Source organism: Camelus dromedarius, chromosome X, assembly GCF_036321535.1.
Source record: "Camelus dromedarius isolate mCamDro1 chromosome X, mCamDro1.pat, whole genome shotgun sequence".
In the NCBI taxonomy this organism is placed as follows: domain Eukaryota; kingdom Metazoa; phylum Chordata; class Mammalia; order Artiodactyla; family Camelidae; genus Camelus; species Camelus dromedarius.
In genome coordinates, this window is record NC_087472.1 from 56,274,510 (window position 1) to 56,298,741 (window position 24,232).

Genomic DNA, 24,232 nt, shown 5'->3' on the forward strand with positions numbered 1-24,232 from the left:
CTTGTATCCTGCAGCTTTGCTGGATTCATTTATTAGTTTTTTTGGTGGGATTGCTGGATTTGACATGGACATAAGTCTTTTCTCAAGGTGTGCTGTCAGCTTGGGAGTGGGTGGGACTAGAGATGGTCTGGAGCTGGAGCTGGATGTGAGGTAGACTTCCCATCTGGTTGTCACTGCCCTATTGGGATGGGGTCTGACTCCAAATTGCTGGAGTAGAAGTCCTGAGGGTCAGTCCCAAGGTGACTCTGTTTCCTTTAAGTATGTTTTCCCCTCTCCCCTCACCGGAGCCTTTCCCCAGAGGAGGGGAGTGCTGAAGCAAGTAGGGCCCATGAGTTATTTCGGTCACAGACAGAGGTCCACGCTGTCTCCGATGTGCTGCTTGTGCAGGCACTGGTATTTGTTTCCCTTGCTCCCCTAAGATGCAGCCTCAGATGTGAGTCCCCTTTGTCCCTCATAGCTGATCACTGCCCCCAGCCTCCAGCACCCCTGCCCTGTTGTGGAGCCACACTGCAGAGCTGGCAGGGCCTGTGATTCTCAGCATGTATTGACAGGTGAGCTGTGGTGGAACAGCAGCCGTCAGAGATCTGGGCTACTTCTGATATGCCACTTAAGTAAGCGCCAACAATGGTTGCTGCTGCCCCACCCAGGCTCTACCCTTGGACTGGGCTGCCTCTGTGTCCCATGGTCAAGTCTTCTCTCTGGTTGTGGCTGCTCCAGGTCCAGTTCTGCACTGTGATATGGAGTGAGCATGATGCCACAGTGTTCACTTTGCTTGGGCTGGGGCACACACCCAGGTGATTGTGAGAGATCCAGCATTGGCCAGAGCACCCATCTCTCTACCCTGCCTCAGGGGCAAGCCAGCATGTGTACTCCTCTTGAGTGGAGTTCAGTCTTCCTACCACCTTTGTTTAGTCCTAGCAGTCCTCCAGTAAGCCAAGGGAGTTGTCTTCCCCTCGTAGGACCCTATAACTGGGGTGTCCAATCTGTGACTATGTAATCTCCCTTATCCGCTGAGTCCCCTCCCAGGGACACAGGTCTGACCTGATTGATTTTCTTCCCTTCCTACCCTATTCCCTGTGTGTCTTTCTTACAGCCTTGGTTGTACAGGAGTCCTTCTGCCAGTTTCCAGTTAGTTTTTAATGAGAATTGTTTCACATGTAGATGTATTTTTGATGTTTTCATGGGAGATGGTGAGCTCTGTGTCCTCTTACTCTGCCAACTTCGTACCTTTCCTCTGGGTTTTTAAAATTTCTATTGATATGGTGCATTACTTTGCACCATATTATCAGATCATCAGATGTTAAGCAAACCTTGCATATCTAGTATAATCTCACTTGCTCATGGTGTTTAATACTCTTTATATGTTGCTGGATTTCATTTGCTAGTATTTTACTGAGTATTTGTGCATCCTTTTTCATAAGAGATTAATTTTCAGTTTTATTTTCTTATAAAATCTTTGTGCGGTTTTGATACGAGGCTAATACTGGCCTCATTTAATGAGCTGTGAAATAGTCCTTCTCTTTTTTTGGAAGAATTCAGGAAGAATTAAATATTTACCAGAATTCAGCAGTAAAGCTTGTCTGGACTTCAGTTTTTCTTGTGGGTAGTTTTATTTATTGTTGTTATTATTATTATTGTAAAATATACATAACATGAAATTTAACATATTGTCAGGGTGAAAAGGCAACTTAAGAATAGGAGAAATATTTGCAAGTCATATGTTTGATAAAGGTTTAATATCCAGAATACATATAGAACTACTACAACTTAACAACAAAAAATCTGCTTCAAAAAATGGGTGAGAGACTTGAATAAACATTTCTCTAAAGATGATATACAAATGACCAATAAGCACATGAAAACGTGCTTAACAAAATTTTTTTTTTAAATAAAAAAGAAAATGTGCTTAACAATCATTAGAGAAATGCAAATAAAAACCACAACTAGATACAACCTTACACCCATTAGGGTTACTACTATCAAAAAACAGTAAATAACAATGTTTGGTGATGATGTTGAGACATTGGGCACTATTGGTGATAATGTAAAATGATTAAGCCACTGTGGGAGATAGTATGGCAGTTTGTCAAAAAATTAAAATTAGAACTATCATATGATCCCAAAAGAATTAAACATGGTCTCAGACATATTTGTATACCCATGTTTATAGCAGTGTTATTCACAATAGTCAAAAGGTGGAAATAAACCAGGTATGCATCAGAGGATGAATGGATAAGCAAAATGTGATATATACATACAATGGAATACTTTGCAGCTTTTAAAAGAAAGGAAATCCTGTCACACATGGTACAGTATGAGCCTTGAGGACATTATGCTACGTGGAATAAGCCAGCAAAAAAGACAGATAACTGTGTGATTCCATTTATTTGAGATATCTAAAGTAGCTAAATTCACAGAGAAAGTCGAAGTTACTTCAATGAAATGGAGAATGGAGAGTTGTTGTTTAATGAGTATAGAGTTTCAAGTTTGCAAGATGATAATGTTCAGAAAACCTGCTAACACTACTGAACTGTACATTTAAAATGGTTAAGATGTAAAATTTTATGGTATGTGTTTTTTACCACAATTAAACAAGTTATACGGCTAGTTGCTAGTGGAGATTGGGTAAAACAGTTTTTGTTTATTTTGTTTTGCATCAAATCTTTCTGATTTGTCTGTATGTTGCTTAAAGTAAAAATGTTTAAAAACTGGTAAAAGATATGGTACAAGAAATTGAGAAATCCATAAGTATTTATTTGGTCTATAAGGCAAAATAGTTTTATCTCTAAAATTAAATGAACATTACATTTTTTTGAAAAGATATATGATGAGTACCTACCGGGTACTCTGCAAAGGACTGGGAAACAAAGTTTCCTTCTCTTAAGGAGCTAATAGTCTAATGGTGAATACAGATACTAAACAAATAAATATAGAAAATTAAATGCCCAGGAAATGAAGAGGAGAGTATTTCTATGATTTAGGAAGGAGTTAGTCTCATCTCTCTACCTCATGATATCTCCATTCAGCTTTTTAGTGTGTCTTAACCGATTTCCCTTTATTACTCAATTAGCAGAAGAAAAGAAAACCAAATTGGGAGCAAGAGATAGGAAGGGAAAAAGATTTTTTTCATCGTTTTGACCATGTTTAAATGTATAGTTCTGTGGCATTAAGTGCATTCACATAGCTATGTAACCATCACCACCATTTAAAAAAATAATTTTCACCTGTTTTGCTGGGGAGCAAATCCATGGAGCAACTTACTCTGTCATGTCAGAAGTCCCTCTTCCCATAAACTAGATTTTGTTATTTTCACTTATCATCATTTCATAAACATTTTGATGTTCCTACATAATCTTTATCACTTTCAGCTCTACAATATTCTGTCCAGTAAATATCGTTATTTACTTAACCATCTATTATTATACTTTCAGATTATTTTCAATTTTCACTATTATACATAATCTACAGTGGGCATCTTGATGGCAGTGGATGTTTCCACTTTAAATTTCTTTGGTTTAAATTGCCATGTAAAATCAGTGATTTTAAAGGTATACTATTTTCTATACCAGTTCTTCATTTTTCTTTACAAAATGTTGCATGCCACACTTGAGAAGAATAATTTTTAAATTCCACAGCTAAGGGCTTGAACATTCATATGCAGCTACCTATATACTCAGTATATGCAGTTGTGTTACTAGTGGTTTTTTAATATCTATCTTCTATGACATGTTTTTGGAAAACATTTATCATGTTGACCTTCATTCATCTTTAACTCATAAGCTCTGTTGTACCTCAGATTGCCCAGCAAGCATGCCACACACCTGCATGGCCAGTGGTGCATCATGCACATTTCTCCTTTGGCAACCATGTGGAAAAGCAATAGTATCTTTATTTTTAGACTGGTGCATTGGTTACTTAGGTCATTGTAGTAATTGAAAAGGAGCATTAGCTCTTTATTTGATACTATAGTACATACTATATCAGTGGTTTACTAGTACACTTACCAGTAGAATTCTTTTTTTCTCCAAGCCACATTTTACACAGAGTATTAGTTCCTTGGGCCTGGGTTGCTAATAGAGTGAAGAGTTTTTTCCTCTTTTCCCAACTGGGGCTAAGAGTCACCACCAAGCCATTACATTGTTACCCCAAATTAAATATTTATAGAACCCATAATGTATTCCAGGGTTCATTTCATTTTGTATATATAGGATATCTACCACATGCAAGGTACAATCTAGATGCTAAGGATAAAGAACTTAACACAAGAGAAAATGTTCCTATCCTCCTAGAAGTCATATTCTTATTAAGGGAGACCGGTAAGAAACAAACAAGTAAATATATAGTAACAAATGCAATAGGGAAACTAAAATATATAAAGGTGGCAGGGAGTTTTGGAGGACAGTATGTAGAGTAGTTGGGCAACGCTTTACTGGTGAAGAGAGAGATCTGAAGGGAACATGGGCCATGCAGATATCTGAAGGAAGACCATTCCAAACAGAGGGAGTAACAGGTGAAAATGCAATGAGGTATGAGCATGCGTGTTTAAGAAACTGCAAGAAGTCCTAGAGAGTGCTTCATGTTCTATGGTAATTATTTCTGTTTCTCTAGTTAAAATCTGTGTTTATTGAAGATGGGCTCACTGTTACACATTTTTTGCTAAGCACAGAGCTGGACATGTAATAGGTCTATAGTAAAGATTTGCTGAACTGGCAAGGTAATACATTATCCTTATCTGGATCTTCTCTATTTCTGTTCCATACAGAGTGATGCCCTAGTGATGCACTTTCTTATGAGCCCATTGAATTACAGTGCTTGGTATAATACATACTGGCACTTTTTATCTTTCTCATTCCCTACCTCTCTTTTTTTCTAGGGGTCCTTCTTATTGACATGTTTTCAACATGTATATGGGTATTGTGTATTGTATTTATTGATTTGACTGTGGGTAAGCATAATATTAGGTAGCTTAAATATTTTTCTATTATCACTATGTATTAATTTTATTAGTCAGATTATATGTTCTGTCATGCTTCATTATCTGAAAGTCTGTGTTACAAAAAAAGTTATATCAATTTAATCTGCCACCAGGAATAAATGGATAATGCTCATTTTGCTATATACTTGTCATGCTATATTTACATTTCACCTATCTTTGATGGATAAAAACAATTGCCATTGTTTTAATTTGTATTTTTCTGACCACTGGCAAGGTTGAATATTTTCCCATACGCTTCCTAGTTCATATCTAACTTTAGAAATTGTCTTCAACAAAGATTTGTTTTAACCATAAATCAGTTTGGTTTATCTTCTGAGTACCTACTAGTACTACTACCACCACCACCACTACTGTTACTACTATTACTACTGCTACTGTGTATTGGTCAATGAACTAGGTTAAAGGGATATTATGGGAAATCATGTTATAGAGAGAGATCAAACACTTATAATATGGTGTCATAATAAAGGTAGATATAATTTGCTATGGTATCTTGGGTGTTAATATTAAGTACCCAGTAAAGCTTAATTACTATGTAATAGGCACTGTTCTAAGGGTTTTTTTTCTTATATTAACTCATTTAATAAAAAACAACCCTATGGTAGGTACTCTGGCTGTCCTCATTTTTAAAGAAAAAGAAACTAAGGCACAGGGAGTTTAACTACTTTCCCTAGTGAAGATGCTAGTAAATGATGAAACTGGGATTAAACTCAGGGAGTATGACTCTAAGATCTATATTTTTTTATTACTAAACTATACTGTCAGTTTTGAAGTGTTGGATTCACAAAAGTGGTAGTACAGATAGTTCATTTGTATTATTCCAAAAAGGTGTGTATGTTGAAATACTTTTTAAAAATAGTCATGTCATATTCTATTCATTTATGATTAGCATATTTACTTTAATAATTACAAGTGAACAGTTAATGACAATGTGACTTCAGCTCTTACTTTTTTATCCTACCATGTATCTTTTTTCCTTAGATGAGTATGTCTTTTCCCCCCCTAACTGAAAGAAAGAAAAACTATAGATAAATAAATTGACTTTCTTAGCCATTACTGAACTTTCAACAAGGGAATTCTAGGTTTTCAATATAAGTAAAGATGTGGATAAGCAGTAAACATGTTGAGAAGCATTATTTATTTATTTATTTATTTATTTATTTATTATTGAAGTACAGTTGATTTACAATATTGTGTTAGCTTCAGGTGTACAGCATAGTGATTCAGTAATTTTACAGATTATAGTCCATAATAAGTTATTATATGGTAATGGTTGTAATTCCCTGTGCTATGCATTTTATTTTTGTTGCATATTATTATACATATAGTAGTTTGTAACTGCTAATCCCATACCCCTAATTTGTCCCTCCCTGCTTCTTCCTTTTGGTAACCACAAGTTTGTTTTCTATATCTGTGAGTCTGTTTCTGTGTTGCATATACATTTATTTATATTGTTTTCTAGATTCCACATATAAGTAATATCATACAGTATTTGTCTTTCTCTGTTTAACTTAATTTCATTAAGCATAGTATTCTCTAGGTCCATCCACGTTGCTGCAAATGACAGTATTTCATTCTTTTTTATAGTTGAGTAATATTCCATTGTGTGTGTATATATATATACACACACACACACACACACTATATATATTTTTATATATTTATATATATTTCCCATCTTCTTAATCCAGTTGTCTGTTGATGGGCACTTGGGTTGTTTCCATATCTTGACTATTGGTAAATAGTGCTGCTATGAACATTGGGATGTATGTATCTTTTCGAATTAGTGTTTTTTTCCTGGATATATACACAGAAGTAGAACTGCTGGATTGTATAGTAGCTCTATTTTTAGTTTTTAAAGGAACCTCCATTCTGTTTTCCATATTGGCTGCACCAATTTACATTCCTATCAACAGTGTATGAGGATTCTCTTTTCTCCACATTCTCTCCAACATTTGTTATTTGTAGACTTTTTGATGATAGCCATTCTGACAGGTATAAGGTGGTATCTAATTGTGGTTTCGATATGCATTTCTCTAATAATTAGTGATGTTTAGCATCTTTTCATGTCCCTGCTAGACGTCTGTATGTCTTTGTTGAAAAAATATCTATTTAGGTCTTCTGCCTATTTTTTGGTAGAGTTTTTATTTTTTTGATACTGAGTTGTATGAGCTGTTTGTATATTTTGGATAGTAAACCCTTCTTGTTCACGTCATCTGCAAATATTTTCTCCCATTCTGTAGGTTGTCTTTTCATTTGGTTGATGGTTTCCTTTGCTGTGAAAAGCTTTTAATTTCTATTAGGTCCCATTTGTTTATTTTTGCTTTTATTTATTTTACCTTAAGAGATAGATCCAAAAATATATTCTAATGTCAAAGAATGTTCTTCCTAGGTTTTCTTCTAAGAATTTTATGGTTTCAGGTCTTACATTTAAGTCTTTAATCCATTTTAAGTTTGTTTTTGTAAATGATGTGAGGAAATGTTCTAATCTCATTGTTGTACATGTAGCTGTCCAGTTTTCCCAGCACCACTTATTGAAGAGATTGTTTTTCTCCATTGTGTATTCTTTCCTCCTTTGTGATAGATAAATTGACCATAAATACGTAGGTTTATTTCTGGACCTTCTATCCTGTTCCTTTGATCTGTGTGTCTGTTTTTGTGCCAATACCATGCTGTTTTGATCATTGTAGCTTTGTAGTATAGTCTGAAGTCAGGGAACATGATTTGTCCAGCTCCATTCTTCATTCTCAAGGTTGTTTTGGCTATTCGGGTTCTTTTGTGGTTGCATATGAATTTTAAGATTTTTTGTTCTAGTTCTGTGAAAAATACATTGGTATTTTGATAGCAGTTGCATTGTCTGTAGATTGCTTTGAGTTGTATGGCCATTGAATTGGAAAAATTAATATTATTCAAATGACCATACTACTAAAAAACATCTTTAAAACTAATGTACTGAGTTTAAGTTAAAATTTGCTTAAAGATGTAAATCTCAGTTTTGTCATCTTGTTTTATCTCAAGACTAGGCTGTGATGATGTGAATTTTGCTTGGAGGGGATGTAGTAGTAATATGTTTTCAGTTAAAGAACTGGAATGGAAATTATGTATGATAAAATATGAAAATGTCATAAGCACTTAATCTGTTGGTATTTTAGTGTGAATGTAAGTCTTTAGTAGAATTTCACCTCACTGTACAAAAGTTGACATGTCTGATCATTATTTAACTTATAAAATCACAATTCTTTACTTTCACATACACACTCACACATATGTTAATTTTCATGAAATATGAACATATTCTGATATTTGTGGCTAGACCATAGAATAGTTTTTGGCACATAAATAAGCATTCAGTAAATATTTGTTCAGTGAATAAATGCATTCTATGCCTCTGGTTTTTATCTGTTTAGTACCAACTTGTCTAAAAAGAGGGGAGAAACCTGGTCATTTACAGATTTAATTGAAAGCAAGCTTCATGAGCATGATGTAGCTTACTCATATTCTTTTGAAAGTTTTAAAGGATTCTAATCAAGGAAATCTTTTACAAAATTTACATGTAGATGAAATACTTTTCAAAAGTATGTTTGCTTTTCAATATCTATTAGAAGGAAATCTGTGGTGAATTTATTTGTAATCTAGTGATTTACCCCTTGATTAAAAAAAATTTTTGTCTTGCTATGCAAATAGAATATAAATAACCAGCCTTTAAATGGCAAGCAAGGAAGAAAATCTTTTACTACTAGGATAACAATATATATTAAATCTCTTTTTTCTTTTCTTGTTGAATTTTCAGGTGAAGGAAAGTGGCTCCGAAACATTGACTATTACCGTTTAGATGGTTCTACAACTGCTCAGTCAAGGAAAAAATGGGCTGAAGAATTTAATGATGAAACTAATGTTAGGTAGGAAACATTTTCTGAATATATAGTTTAAAAAATCATTTAGAATCTACATATAGTAAGAGTCACTCTTTTTGTGTCTACTACTATAATTTTTGACACACGCAAGATATAGTCAAGATATAAAGTGGTTTCATTCATCCCTCAGGAAATTCACCCATGGAATCAAACTTTTTTTTAGCCTTTTCAGTTTTACTTTTTTCACATAGCAAAATACATTTGAGATTCATCTGTATTGTTGCATGTGTAAACAGTTTATTCGTTTTTATTGGTGAGTAGTATTCCATTTGGTATTCCATTTTGATATTCCATTGTATGGATATATCCATTGTATGAATGTCTTGTTTTGACAGTTTCCATTGTATGGATGTATTCACTGTATAAATGAATGGTTTATTTAATATAACCATTTCCACTTCAGAGCCATTTGAGTTGTTTCCAGGTTTTGGAATTAGAATTAAAGCTGCTCTAAACATTCTTGTATAAGTTTTGTCTGACCATACACCCAAATGAAATGAATATCCAAGAATGGAATTGCTCGGTTGTATGGTAAATTTATGTTTAGCTTTGTAGGAAACTCCTGAACAGTTTTCCAAAGAAGTTGTACAATTTTGCATACCCACCAGCAATGCATGAAAGTTCCAGTTGCTCTGCATCCTTCAGCACCTGGTATTCTCATATTTTTAAAAAAAATGTATTTTACACATTTTAATAGGTATATAATGATATCTCATGTGATTTTAATCTGCATTTCCCTAATGATAATTGATGGTAAGCATCTTTTCATGTGGTTATTGGCCATTTTTTTCCATTTTTTTAAAATTGAAGTATAGTTGATTTACAGTATTGTGTTAGTTTTAGGTATACAGCATAGTAATTCCGTTTTTCTTTTAGATTATATTCTTTTAAGTTTAATTAGGTCACATTTGTTTATTTTTGCTTTTATTTATATTGCCTTGGGAGACTGAGCTCGGAAAACATTGCTACGATTTATGTCAGAGAATGTTTTGCCTATGTTCTCTTGTAGGAGATTTATGGTGTCCTGTTTAAAGTCTTTCATCCATTTTGAGTTTATTTTTGTGCATGGTGTAGGGGAGTGTTCTAGTTTTATATATATGTGGCTGTCCAGCTTTCCTAATACCACTTGCCTAAGAGACTGTCTTTTCGCCATTGTATGTTCTTGCCGCCTTTGTCAAAGATTAATTGACTATAGGTGTATGGTTTTATTTCTGGGCTCTCTATTCTATTTCATTATCCATATGTCTATTTTTGTGCTAACATCACACTTTTAATTACTGTAGTTCTGGAGTATTGTCTGAAGTCTGGGAGTGTTATGCTTCCTGCTTTGTTCTTTTTCTTCAGTATTGCTTTGGCAATTCTGGGTCTTTTGTGATTCTGTATAAATTTTAGGATTATTTGTTCTATTTATGCAAAACATATCCTGGGTAATTTGATAGGAATCACATTAAATCTGTAGATTGCTTTGGGTAGTTTGGCCATTTTAACAATATTAATTATTCCAAACCAAGAGCATAAGATGTCTTTCCATTTTTTTCCCCATTTCTTTAAAGCATCTTTAATTTCCTTAATCAATATTTTATAGTTCTCAACATAAAAGTCTTTCACCTCCTTGGTCAGGTTTATTCCCCAAAATTCTATTTTTTGATGCGATTTTAAAAGGGATTGCTTTTTTACTTTCCTTTTCTGATATTTTCTTGTTTTTATAAAGAAATGCAACTGATTTCTTCATTTTAATCTTGTAACCTTATACCATGCTGAATTTGTTTATTAGCTCTAGTGATTTTTGAGAAGGAAAGAAATATTAAAGATCAGGGAGGAAACAAAGTGAGATTATTGCCCATTTTTCTATCATCTTTTGGTTTTAACATTAAGGTATTCTTGATCTCTTTGTTTATTGTAGGAATTTGAGTAATATACTTGAACCACTGTAGGTAGAGGATGTGTTGTATATCTGTTGTTGATGTTGCTTATGTACGTACATATAAACATTTGCACACACACATACATGTGTGAAAGCATTGCCTTTAAGAAAGTGATGTAGGGATTGGGTTAGTTTAATGACAAGATGGCTGAAATATCCCTTAATAGATGTTCTAAAGTATGAATGGCATTATATTGTGTGTGTGAAAACATGTTTTAATTCTAGCAGAGTCCTGAACTACACCTAGGGTTAAAGCTAGAGAAATTCCACTTAGACCATAGGAAGAGTATATTCTTATTAGATATTTAAAATCTACAGAGTCTGGGAGAGCTTACAAATAGTTGAGTATAGTAAAGTAATTTTTTGAAAAAATGATTAAATAACTATTTAAAGAATAAGTACTTTTTTTATTCTGTGTGAAGTGTTTTTTTAAAGAATTATTATTTGTACATGAGTTTCAAGAAGTAATTTTACTGGTAATACTAGTCTGATTTGTCAGATTTAATATAAACCTTCTACTTGCTCAGTTTTTCGAGTTTGTAAATATCACAATAGCATATGATTTGTCCCATAACAGTTATATTTGATGACTAGTAGGGAACAGCTTTGAAATGTGGATGGTAAGCTGTCAGCTTGGCTTACTCTAGCAAATTAACCCCCCTAAAAAAAAGTGCCCCCCCCACGCCCATGGATTTGAGGGGTTATTGTTGAGTAGCTAAACATCTTTGGAGTAAATCTACGAATGTTAGCAATTATGTCTATGTCTGTCTGTCTTCTATTTTCTCATGACTCTAATTTTCAAAAATGGAATACAAATATAACATTTATTTATGGTAATGCAGTTGGAAAGACACATTAAGATAAGCTCTAAGGTAGTGACCTAATGTTGTCTTGTGTGGTCAGGAAGTAGTTTTCAACAGTCTCAGGGTCCTTGGTTAGCTTCATACTATGTTTTTAAACTTAATTTTATTAATACTTATATTTTAAATTTATACTGATTTATTTAATTTAGAGTCATAGGAACTTACAAAGATAGTATAGAGATGTCCTGTGACCCTTTTAGCTAATTTCCCCTAATGGTTACATCTTATATACTTGTAATATCATACAAACCAAGAAACTGACACTGTTTCAGTATGTGTATATCTGGTTTTTTTTTTTTGATCATATAGGTAGAGATTCCTGTAACCACCACTGGACTCAAGGTATTCTATCACCACAAAGATTCCTCCCTTTCTACCCTTTTATAGTTGCACCCATCCACTGATGTTACCACAATCTTGAACTCCTGGCAATAACTAATTTGTTCTCCATCGTTATAATTTTGTCATATCAAGACTGTTATATAAATGGTATCATAGTATATGTGATCTTTTGAGATTGGCTTTTTCCACTCAGCATAATCCCCTTTATTTTCATTCAAGTTGTGTATATCAATAGTTTGTTCCTTTTTTTAATACAGAGTAGTATTCCATGGTATGGATGTACCAGCTTGTTTAATACAAACTGTACATCTACTGCAGGGCATTTTGTTTGTTTCTAGGTTTGGCTATTACAAATGAAGCTGCTGTGAACATTGTGTACATGTTTTGTGTGGATCTAGTTTCCATTTCTCTAGAATAAATGCCCAGGTATGTGATTGCTAGGTTACATGGTAAGTGGCTATTTCATTTTTTAAGAAACTTTCAAACTGTTTTCCAAAGTGGCTGTACCATTTTAGCTTCCCATCAGTAAAGTGTGAGAGATCAAGTTTCTCTGCATCCTCAAAACATTCATTATTATCACTGTTTATCTTAGCTGTTCTCACAGGTGTGTAGTGGTATCTCATTGTGGTCTTAATTTGCATTTCCCTGATGGCTGGTTATGTTGAACAATTTTTTTCATATGTTCATTTATCATCTGTATATCCTCTTTGGTGAAATGTTTCTTTATGTCTTTTGCCTATTTTCTCATTGAATTGTTTGCTTTCTCATTGTTGAGTCTTGAAAATTCTTTATATAATTTAGGTATGAGTCATATGTCAGGTATGTGGTTTGCAAATATTTCTGCCAATCTATGGTTTGTCTTTTAATTTCCTTCACAAGGTCTTTCACAAGGCAAAACTTTTAATTTTGGTGAAGTCTCGTTTGTCATTTTTTTGTTTTAATCATGCTTTTGTTGTCAAGTCTAAAAATTCTTCCCCAAGCCCTAAGTCCTGAAGATTTTCTCCTGTGTTATCTTCTAAAAGTTTCATTATTTTACATTTTGTATTTAAGTCAAAGATGCATTTTAAATTAATTTCTGTGTTAGATGTTAGATTTAGGTTGATTTCACTTTTCTTTCTTTTTTTCCCACTGTGAATGTCCAATTGCTCTAGCACCATTTGTTGAAAAAGCCATTCTTTCTCCACCAAATTGCTCTTGTGTTTTTGTGAAAAATCCGTCGGCTATACTTGTATAGCACTTTTTTTGGTTCTAATTCATAGGTCCATATATCCATCCTTCTGCCATTGCCACATAGTGTTGATTACTTTGATTATTTTAGTTGATTAGTGTTGATTATTTTAAGTATATAGTAAGCCTTAATATCAAGTCAAGTGATATCTCCGTCTCCCACTTTATTCTACTTTCTACAGATTGTTGTAGCTAGTCTAGTATCTTTGTCTTTAAATATAAATTTTGGAATCCTCTTGTCTAATCTACGAAAATTTACAAGAATTTTAGTTGGAATTGCATTGCACCTGTTATCAGTTTGGGGAGGATTGATATCTTCACCATATTGAGTCTCCCGTGAACACAGTGTCTCTTTGATTTTTTTTTTTTCATCAATGATTTGTAGTTTTCAGCACATAAGTCCTGTATATGTTTTGTTAGACTTACAACTAGATATTTCATTTTTGGGGTGATTGTAAATGATACTGTATTTTTAATTTTACTTTTCACATATTCATTGCTAGTGTGTAGAAATGGCAATTGACTTTTGTGTAGATCTTTTACCTATAATCTTGCTGAACTCACTTATTTGTTCTAGGAGTTTGTTTTATAGATTTCTTGAGATTTTCTACTAGACCGTTATGTCATCTGCAAATAAGGAGTTTTATTTCTTCCTTTCTGATCTGATTGTGGTTTGTTTCCTTTTCTTGCCTTATTGCACTGGCTAGAACTTAAGTAATATGTTGAATAGCAGTGATGAGAGTGGACATATGTGCCTTCTTAAGAGCATTCAGTGTTGATAACTATGATGTAGCTGTAGGTTTCTTGTAGATACTCTTTATGAAGTTGAGGAAGTTCCCTGCTATTCTCCTCTATTCCTAGTTTGCTGAGAGTTTTGATTATGAATAGGTGTATAATTTTTTCAGGTGCTTTTTTGGTCTCATTTAATATGAAAATCTTTTTCTTTAGCCTATTAACATGGTATATTACATAGCTTCATTTTCAAATAGTGAACCAACCTTGCATCCCTGGAATAAATCCCACTTGGTCATAGGGTATAATTATTTTTATGTAGTGCTGGCTTCTGTTTGCTAAGATTTTCTTGGAGGATATTGATGAGATATTGGTCTGTATCCACTTACTTTTGTACTGTCTTTTTCTGAGTTTGGTAGCAGGATAGTATTGACCTCACAAAATGAGTTGAGAAGTGTTCCCCCTTCTGTTTGCTGAAAAAGGTGTGTAGAATTTGTGTTAATTGTCTTAAATTTTTTGGTAGAATTTGCCAGTGAAACTTTTTGGCCTTGGAGATTCCTTTTTTGTGAGTTTTTAAATCTCTAATTTGGTTTCTTTAATTGTTATGGAACTATTCATGTTATCTATTTCATATTGAATGAATTGTGCTTTTTGAGGAATTGGTTCATTTCAAATTTATGTAAAGAATTGTTCATAGCATTCCCTTATCCTTTCGATATCTTCAGGATCTATAGTGATAGCCTCTGTTTCATTCATGGTGTTGATAATTTGTGTATTTTCTTGGTTTTGTCAGTCTTACTAGAGGTTTGTCTATTTTTTGTTTATCTTTTCAAAGAACCTGCTTTATATTTCACTGATTTTTCTGTATTTTTTTTCTGTTTTAAATTTAATCTTGTTTTGACTTTTTCTCATCTTTTTCTACTTTCTTGAGGTGGAACCTTAAATTACTAATTTAGGACCTTCCCTCTTTTCTAATATAAACATTTAATGCTGTAAATTTCCCTTTCAGCACTAACTTAGCTATGTCATACAATTTTTGATATGTTTTATTTTCATTTCCATTGAGTTCAGTGTAATTTTTTTCTTTTTAGACTTCCTTTGTGAATCATAGCTAGAATTATGTTGTATCTTGCTATGTCATACTTCGGCCCTTGAAAAGAATGTTTTCTTGCTATTGTTGGCCAGAATTTCCTATAAATATTGGTCAGATCCTGTTACTTGATGAAATTGTTGTATTCTTCTTTCTGTCTAGTTGGTGATTAATTTTTGAGAGAGGAGAGTTGAAGCCTCCAAGTATAATTGTGGACTTGTCTGTTTCTCGAGGTTTTTGCTTCTCAAATTTTCAGCTCTGTTTTTTGGTGCATACACATGTTATGTCCCTCTCTATTACTTAGAATTTTCTTTGGTCTGAGACATACTTTATTTCATACTACTATGCCATTCCTGCTTCATTTTGATTGATGTTTACTTGGTATATCTTTTTTCATCCTTTTATGTTCAACCTACCTATTTTGTTATATTTGAAGTGAGTTTCTTGTAGTCAGTGTATGTTGGGTTATGCTTTTTTTTAAATCAACTCAACCTCTTTCTTTTAAATGGTGCATGTAGACCAGTTACAGTGTTTTTTCATTGAAGTATAATTGACACATTACATTATATTAGTTTCAGGTATACAACCATTTATATTTAATATAGAACTTGAGGCTACCATTTTAGTTTTTGTTCAGTTTGTTCTCTTTTATTCTGTTTTCTTTTGTTTCTGATTTCTTTTTCTACCCTTCCTGTAGGTTACTTATACATTTTTTTGGAATTTCATCTTGATTCATCTATAGTGTTTTGTAGTGTAATTTAAAAAAACATTTTTTTATTTGTAGTGTATCTTTGTATAACTTTTATAGTGGTTGTTTTAAATATTATATGTACATAACTGGTCATAGTCTACTGGTGTCATCATTTTACCATTTTGATTGAAGTGTAGAAACCTTAACTTCTTTATGTCCCTTTTTCTCCTCCATTTATAATATAATTATCTTAAATGTTTTCTTTACATAGATTAACCACATCAGACAGCATAATCATTTTTTCTTCAACCATCAAACATAATTTAGAAAACTTGAAAGAAGGAAAATCTATTTTATACACTCATAATTTTTGTTCTTTTCATTGTTGTTTCTTCCTAATGTTTTAATACTTCTTCTTTTATCTTTTCCTTTTTTTTTTTTTAAAGAGAGCTTCCTTTAGCAGGTCTACTGGCAGCAAATTCTCTGAGTACCTTCAGTTGAGAATTTCTTGATTTCTCCTTAATTTTTGAAAAATGTTTTAACTGGATATAGAATTCTGGGTTGGAGTTCTTTCAGCACTTGAAAAATATGCCACTTCCTTCTAGCCTCCATGATTTCTTAAAAACTTGCTATTTTTACAGGTTTGGCTTTTTTAGATTATACATGATCTTCTCTGTCTGACTTACCTCATAACGTACTCAAGTTTCACCTGTGTTGTCGCATATGGCAGGATATCCTTCTTTCTTGTGGCTGAATAATATTCCATTGTATATATATACCCCACATCTTATCCATTCAGCCATTGATGGGCATTTAGGTTGTTTCTATATTTTGGTTATTGTGAATAATGCTGCAATAGACACGGGAGTGCAGATATTTCTTTGACATCCTGTATCCATTTCATTTGTGTATATACCTAGAAGTGGAATTGCTAGATCATATGGTAGATCTATTTTTAATTTTTTGAGGAAACTCCATGTTGTTTTCCATAGTGGCAGAACCAATTAGTGAATATAGACAACAATATTTTATTATATAATCATCAAACTTGCTAAGAGACTAGAACTTAATTATTGAAACCACTAAAAAGAAATAATTACGTAGCATCATATAGGTGCTAGTTATCACTACATTGGCAATCATATTACAATACATACATTATTAAATTAACATGTTGTACACCTTAATTTTACATAGTGTTATATGTCAGATATATTTTAATTTTTTAAGAAACTTGGTTTTCAGATTGTTCTTTCCTCTGTCATTAAGGTCCTGTTTCTCTCACTTCTTTCAAGATTTTTTTCTTTATCTTAGTTTTCAGAAGTTTGAGTATGGTGTGTCTTGGCATGGATTTCTTTGGTTTTACCTTGTTTATGTTTCATTCAGCTTCTTGAATTTGTAGGTTTGTGTTTATTGCTAAATTTTGGTTATTTTCAGGCATTATTTCTTTGAACACTTTTATAGCCCAGTCTTCTTTTCTCTTTTTTATTTAGGACTCTGATGGCAAGAATGTTAGAACTTCATTATAGTCCTATAGATCCTGGAGTATCTGGGTTTTTTTTTTCATTTGATTTCTATTATCAGATTAGGTCATTTTGGTTTTCTGTTTTCAGTGTTCATTGAATCTTTTGTTCTCTACATTCTACTCTTCAGCCCATCTATTGAGTTTTTTATGTTACTGTATTTTTCAGTTCTAAAATTTCCATTTGGTGTTTCTGTTTGTCTTCTATTTCTTTGCTGAGACTTTCTATTTTGTTCATTTGTGTCAGTGTTTTAATAGTTGCTTATTGAAGCATTTTAATAATGGCTACTTTTTAAATCTTTGTCACATGGTTCTAACATTTATGTCATCTCAGTGTTGGAGTTTATTGATTATCTTCTCTCATTGAAGCTGAGATTTTCCTGGTTATTGTTATGACAGAGATCTTCTGTTTAACTTAGACATTTTGTTTATTATGTCATGAGACTCTGTATCTTAAGTAAGTCTTATAGCAGACCTCTTCTGACTCACATTCAAGCAGGGCATGAAGTGTCCCATGTCATTACTGTCAGTTGAGAGTGGGAGTTTAGTCTATCTACTAGGCTTCTGCTGATACTACCCTGGCTGGCAGGGTTAGGATTGCCTATTTACAACCCCCTCTCTTATTCACCTCCATTGACATTACAGGGAGTGACTCATTACTGTCTGGGTTCTGGTGTAATTACTGACTATCCACTAGGCCTCCTTTCATACTAACCCGGTAACAGGGGAGAGGGTTTTTCTTGTAACCTCTGGGTTGGAGTGGATATCTTGGTTCCCTCTGTGGTCTCTACTGGCACTGCTGAGTTGGTAGGCAGACTTTGTTAACTCAAACTTATCTGATATCATTTTGACAGTACCTTGTTACAACTAGGTGAGGGTAGAAATCTGGACTTCCCACTCAGCCTTTAGTAACTAGGGCAGAGGTGCAACACATTTTTTCTGTACTGTTTGACTGGAGTTGAAAGGTTGAGTTTGTTTTTTTTTTTAACATTTTTTTTGTTGAAGTACAGTTGATATACAATGTATTAGTTTCTGATGTACAGCATAGTGATTCATATATATATATATATATATATATATATATATATATATGCACACACACATACAAATAGGTATGTATATATAATGTATTCTTTTTCATAATCTTTTTCCTTATGAACAAGCCATTGAATATAGTTCCCTGTGCTATACAGTAGGACCTTGTTGTTTATTCTCTACATAGTAGTTTGTATCTGCCAATCCCAGACTCCCAATTTATCCTTCCTTCCCCCTTTCTCCTTTGGTAACCGTAAGTTTGTTTTCTGTTTGTGAATCTGTTTCTGTTTTGTAAATAAGTTCATTTGTGTCATTTTTTTAGATTCCACAAATAAGTGATGTCATATATTTGTCTTTCTCTGTCTGGCTTACTTCACTTGGTATCATAATCTCTAGGTCTATCCATGTTGCTGCAAATTGCATTATTTCATTCCTTTTTATGGTTGAGTAGTATTCCATCGTGTGTGTCTATCTTCTGTTTAACCTAGACATTTTATTTATTATGTCATGAGACTCTGTTTCTTATTTAAGTCTTATAACAAACCTCTTCTGACACATGTTCAAGCAGGGCATGAAGTGTCCCATGTCATTACTGTCAGTTGTGTATACACACACACACACATTTTCTTTATCCATTCATCTGTTGATGGACATTTAGGTTGCTTCCATGTCTTGGCTGTTGTAAATAGTGCTACTATGAACATTGGGGTGTATGTATCTTTTCAAATTAGAGTTTTCTCTGGATGTATACCCAAAAGTGGGATTGCTGGATCAATGGTAACTCTATTTTTAGTTTTTTAAGGAACCTCCCTATTGTTCTCCATAGTGGCTCCACCAATTTACATTCTCAGCAACAGTGTAGGAGGGTTTCTTTTTCTCCATACCTTCTGCAGCATTTCTTATTGGTAGACTTTTTGATGATGGCGATGTGAGGTGATAACTCATTGTAGTTTTGACTTGCATTTCTTGAATAATTAGTGATGTTGAGCATCTTTTCATTCTTGAATAATTAGTGATGTTGAGCAGATGTTTCATCTTTTCAGGGTAGAGTCTAGCCTGCATTTGCAGACTCCTTCCACAGGCTATGGACTTACTGTTTTCTTCTAGTGTCTGGTGGGTGAGGCTGGACTGGAGGCTTGTGCAGGTTTCCTGGCAGGAGGGGTTGGTGCATGCCCACTGCTGGGTGGAGCTGGGTCCTGGCCCTCTGGCTGGCAGGGCCATGTCCAGGCCTGTGTCTAGAGGTGGCTGTGGGCTTAAGAAGTCCTTAGGCAGTCTGCTGATGGATGAGGCTGTGTTCCCAACCAGTATGTTGTTTGGCCTGAGATGCCCCAGCACTTAAGCCTACAGGCTGTTGGGTGGGGCCAGGACTTGGTGCTAATGACCCAAGACAGATGTCAGCCTCCAGGAAAGCTCCTGTAGATGAATATTCCCTGAATGTCCACCACCAGCTTTTATGTCCCCAGGATGTGCCTCAGCTGTCCCCCACCTCCCCAGGAGACCTTACAAGACCAGCGGGCAGGTCTGGCCCAGGCTCTTATGAAATCACTGCTTCAGCCCTTGGTCCAGTGCACGTGAAATTTTGCGCACGTTCTTTAAGAGTGAAGTCTTTGTTTCCCCTAGTCCTGTGGAGCTCTTGCAGTTAAGCCCCACTGACCTTCAAAGCCAAATGCTCTGAGGTCTCTTCCTCTTAATGCTGGATCCTCAGGCTTGGGTGCCTGACATGGAGCTCAGAGCTCTCATTTCCGTGGGAGAACCTCTGTAATAAAATTCTCCAGCTTGTGGATCACACACCCGGGGGTTAGGGGACCCGATTATATTGTGAGTACACATCTCCTACCATCCTGTTGTGATTCCCTCTTTATGTCTCCAGTTGTAGAGGATCTTTTTTGGTAGACTTTTTTATCGCTGGTTGTTAAGCAGTCAGTTGTGGTTTTGTTGTGTTTGTGAAAAGAGGTGAGCTCCAGGTCCTTCTACTCCACCATCTTGACAAGATCAGACATTTGTTGTTTTAAAGTTCTCTGTCTTGCTGGTCTGCCCGTTTTTTGGTCCTTTGGCTGGAGAGAGGCTTGGAGATTTATTTTGATAGCAACACATTGATGTTTCCAGGTTGCTGGGTTCTTCAGCACTCAGTCTGGGATATATGGGGGGTTGGGGGGAAGCCTATAGAACTCATTGCCATGTTGTGCTTAGGTTCCAAGCCAGTGTGCTTCCTTTGCCTCACTTTTCAGAAACTTCATACGTTTGTTTTATGTATAATGTCATGTTCTTAGCTGTACTTATTGTAAGGAATAGGGAAGATTATGTCTATTCCATCTTTCCAGAATTGGAATCCAAATATTAAACTTTTTATAGAATTATATCTGTCCCTTAGTGAACATATATATATGCTTCTGTTGTATATGTTTAGAAGTGAGATTGCTGGGTAATAGGTATGTATGTATTCAGCTTTATCTTATACTGCCAAAACATTTTTCCAAAATGCTTGTACCAGTATGCACTTCCATTAGTAGTATATGTATGTTTCATTTGTTACCTGTCCTCATTATCACTTGATGATGTCGGTTTTTTTAAGCCATTGTCATGGATATGTAGTGGCAAGCCTTCATAGTCTTAATCTATATTTTCCTGATAACGAATTGCAAGTACTTTGTAGATTTAAATGTGGAAGCTAAAGCAATAACTGAGAGCAATAACAGACAACAGCAGAGTATTTTCCTGATTTTATAGTAAGAAATTTTTCATAAATAGGATATACAAAGAACTAACAATAAAAGGACACATTGATAAGTTGAGTTTCATTAAAATTAAGAACTTCTATTCATCAAAGGCATTTCATGTGAAGAATGAAAAGGCAAACCATAAGTTAGAAGAAGCTATTTTCAATATATAGATCCAAAAACTCCTATCCACAGTGTATAATGAATTCTTAAAAATCAGTAGGCTAAACCAGACAACCCCCATTGAAAGATGGGCAAGAAACCTGGGAAATACTTTACAAAAGCTAATATCCAAATGGCCAATAAACATAGGAAAAGGTGCTCATATTTATTAATCTTAGAGAAATGCAAGTTAAAAACATTTTTGACAAAGGTACAAGAGTGTCTCAATGGAGGGAGGATAACCTTTTCAACAAATGGTGTTGAAACAATTGGGTATTCGTAGGCTGAAAACAAACCTTAAACTAAGCTTCACCCCATTGAAAAATCAAGTCAAAATGGATTGTAAACCTAATGAAAAAAAAATTATATTTGTTTAAGAAATCATAGACAAAAATCTTAAGGAACTGAGGTTAGGCAAGAGTTCTTTGTCATGACATGAAAAGCATATAATCCATTAAAAAAATCAGTAACTGGACAATCAAAATTAAACTTTTGTCTGCTAGAGACTTTGTTAAGAAGAGGGAGAGAAGCCACAGACTTTGAGAAAGTATTTGAAGTTGAATATCTAACAAAGGCCTCATATCTAGAATATATGAATTATCTAAATGTAACAGCAAAAAAAAAACAAAAACCAATTTACATTTAGAAAATGAGCCAATGAATTAACTCACACTTCACCAAAGAGGATCTATGCCTGGCAAATAAGCACATGAAAAGATATTCAACACAACTGGCTAACAGGGAAATGTAAATTAAAATCACAAGATATCACTTACTACCAAATGCTGGTGAGGTTGCAAAGAAACTGGTTTTCTCCTAAAATGCTGGTGAGAAAGTGAAATGTCACAGCCACTCTTCCTGGAAAACAATTTAGTAAGGTTTCTTTAAACTAAACAATTAAATATATACTTAGTCATAAAACCCTATCATCACACTCTTGAAAATTTATGCTAGAGAAATGAAAACTTATTTTCGCATGGAAACCTATACACGGATGTTCATACCAGCTTTATTTGTAATAGCCAAAAACTGGAAACTACCCAAATGTCCTTTAACATCTGAATGGTTAAACAAATTGTGGTACATCCATATAATGGAATTCTGCTTGGCAGTGAAAAGGAATGAGCTATTGGGTTTTTTTTGTGGGGGAGGGAAGGTAATTGGGCTTATTTATTTTTTAGAGGAGGTACTGGGGATTGAATCCAGGACCTCATGCATGCTAAGCATGCGCTCTACCACTTGCACTATCCCCTCCCCCCGGAATGAACTATTGATAATGATCCAAACAACAACTTGGATGGATCTCAAGGGCATTATGCTGAGTAAAAAATGCCAGTCTCAAAGGTTTACGTATTATTATGATTCCATTCATATAGCATTCTTGATGTGACAAAATTACAGTGATGAAGAACAAATTCGTGGTTGCCAGGGATTAGGATTAAAAGGAGGGTGTAAATACTAAGGGATAACACAAAGGAGGTTTTTTTATGGGGTGATGGAACAGTTCTGTTTCCTGCTTGTAGTAATGATTACGTGATTCTACATAGATGATAAAACTTTATAGAGCTATACACTAAACAATTAAAGTATGTTTAAAAACTGGTGTAATCCAAATAAACTCTGTGCCTGAGTTCATAGTATTGTACCAATGTCACTTTCCTGTTTTTGACAATGTACTATGGTTATGTAAGTTATTACCATTGGGGAAAGCTAAATGAAGGGTACAGAGGAACTCTGTACTACTGTTGAAAATTCTTTGTGAACTTTAAGCAATTTTTTAAATGTTATAATTTATGAAAAGGCAATACTATGAGTTGTCAAGGATCTGGAACATCTAGAATTCTCACATACTGCTGCTGCAAATGTAAATTGTTATAACCACTTTGGAGAACTATTTGTTCAGTTTTAACAGTGCCATATACATACCCCATGACCTCGCAATTCTGCTCTTAGAAATACTTACATTGTTTTAACCAAAAAATATAAACCAAAAAGGTTTATAGCAGTACTGTTCAAATAATGGTTCATATTTTAATTGTGTTTGTTTTAGTGTACACTTTAATACTAACATTTAGTATTAAGAAACTAAACATATTATGGTTCATTTATCTGATTATAAACTTACATCTTCCAGACTGAATAATATTAAAGGTTAACTAATTGTAATTTTTGATACCAGTTCAGTTACTTGACTCTGTTCCTTAATTTTTTTTTTCAGAGCAAAATTAAATAATTTTGCTTTCTACTATTATGCTTTTAAAAACCAAAATATCTCATTGACCACATCTATACCTTGTAAATAAATACCTATGTTATTGCAAATTAGGCTCCATCACAGTTCTTTATATGTCTGTTGGTTTTTTTTTCCATAGTTGGTGGTCTCCTTTAGCATAGTGACCAGATATTTTTTCATGTTTTGTAGTCCTAGAGTAGCTCAGTACTTGGGATTAATAGTTTGATAAACAATCTTATTAAACCCATTCAACTCTTCATTAGTGGATAGATACCAAAGAGTTTTAAAGTTCTGTACTAGATTTCCTCCTTTCTTGTGCGTGTGTTTTTTTAACCTGCATAGTTCATACCATTCTGTATACTTGATCCTTTTGCTGGTATAAAGTAGATCTAAGTAACTGGAGTAATTTTGGAGCAACATTTGCCCATAAACCCTTAAATATGTCTACTAATTAAAGAAAGCACAATTTGTTCTCTGTAATGAGTACATTTTACAGATAAGTATAAAGAGGAAAAATAATATAATCACATTGACCAGAGATAACCACTGTTAACAAGTGTGTATGTATATGTTTTATTTTTTGATGCAGTTGTAATTATACTAAATGAGATTCTGTACACACAATATTGTACATTTTTAATGGTAACGTAACCTGTTGAACATCCAGAGCGTAATTTAGTCCTCTGTGTTATACATGTTTTTTAATTTTCAGACATATGCCCTTATAAATAAGTGTGATGCATATATTTTCTTGCACTTCTGATAATTTCTATAGTCTTTATTC

At 34.0% G+C, this 24,232-nt stretch overlaps 1 protein-coding gene across 6 annotated transcripts in view; it reads left to right on the plus strand.

Moving 5' to 3' along the window:
- ATRX (ATRX chromatin remodeler) overlaps positions 1–24,232 on the plus strand; it is a 227,960-nt gene that overhangs the window by 174,073 nt on the left and 29,655 nt on the right. For all 6 annotated transcript variants that reach the window (XM_010987736.3, XM_064483018.1, XM_064483020.1 and 3 more), the window contains one exon: positions 8,787–8,895. In XM_010987736.3, the coding sequence (XP_010986038.1) occupies positions 8,787–8,895 (109 nt within the window). The remainder of the gene's footprint in view (positions 1–8,786; positions 8,896–24,232) is intronic.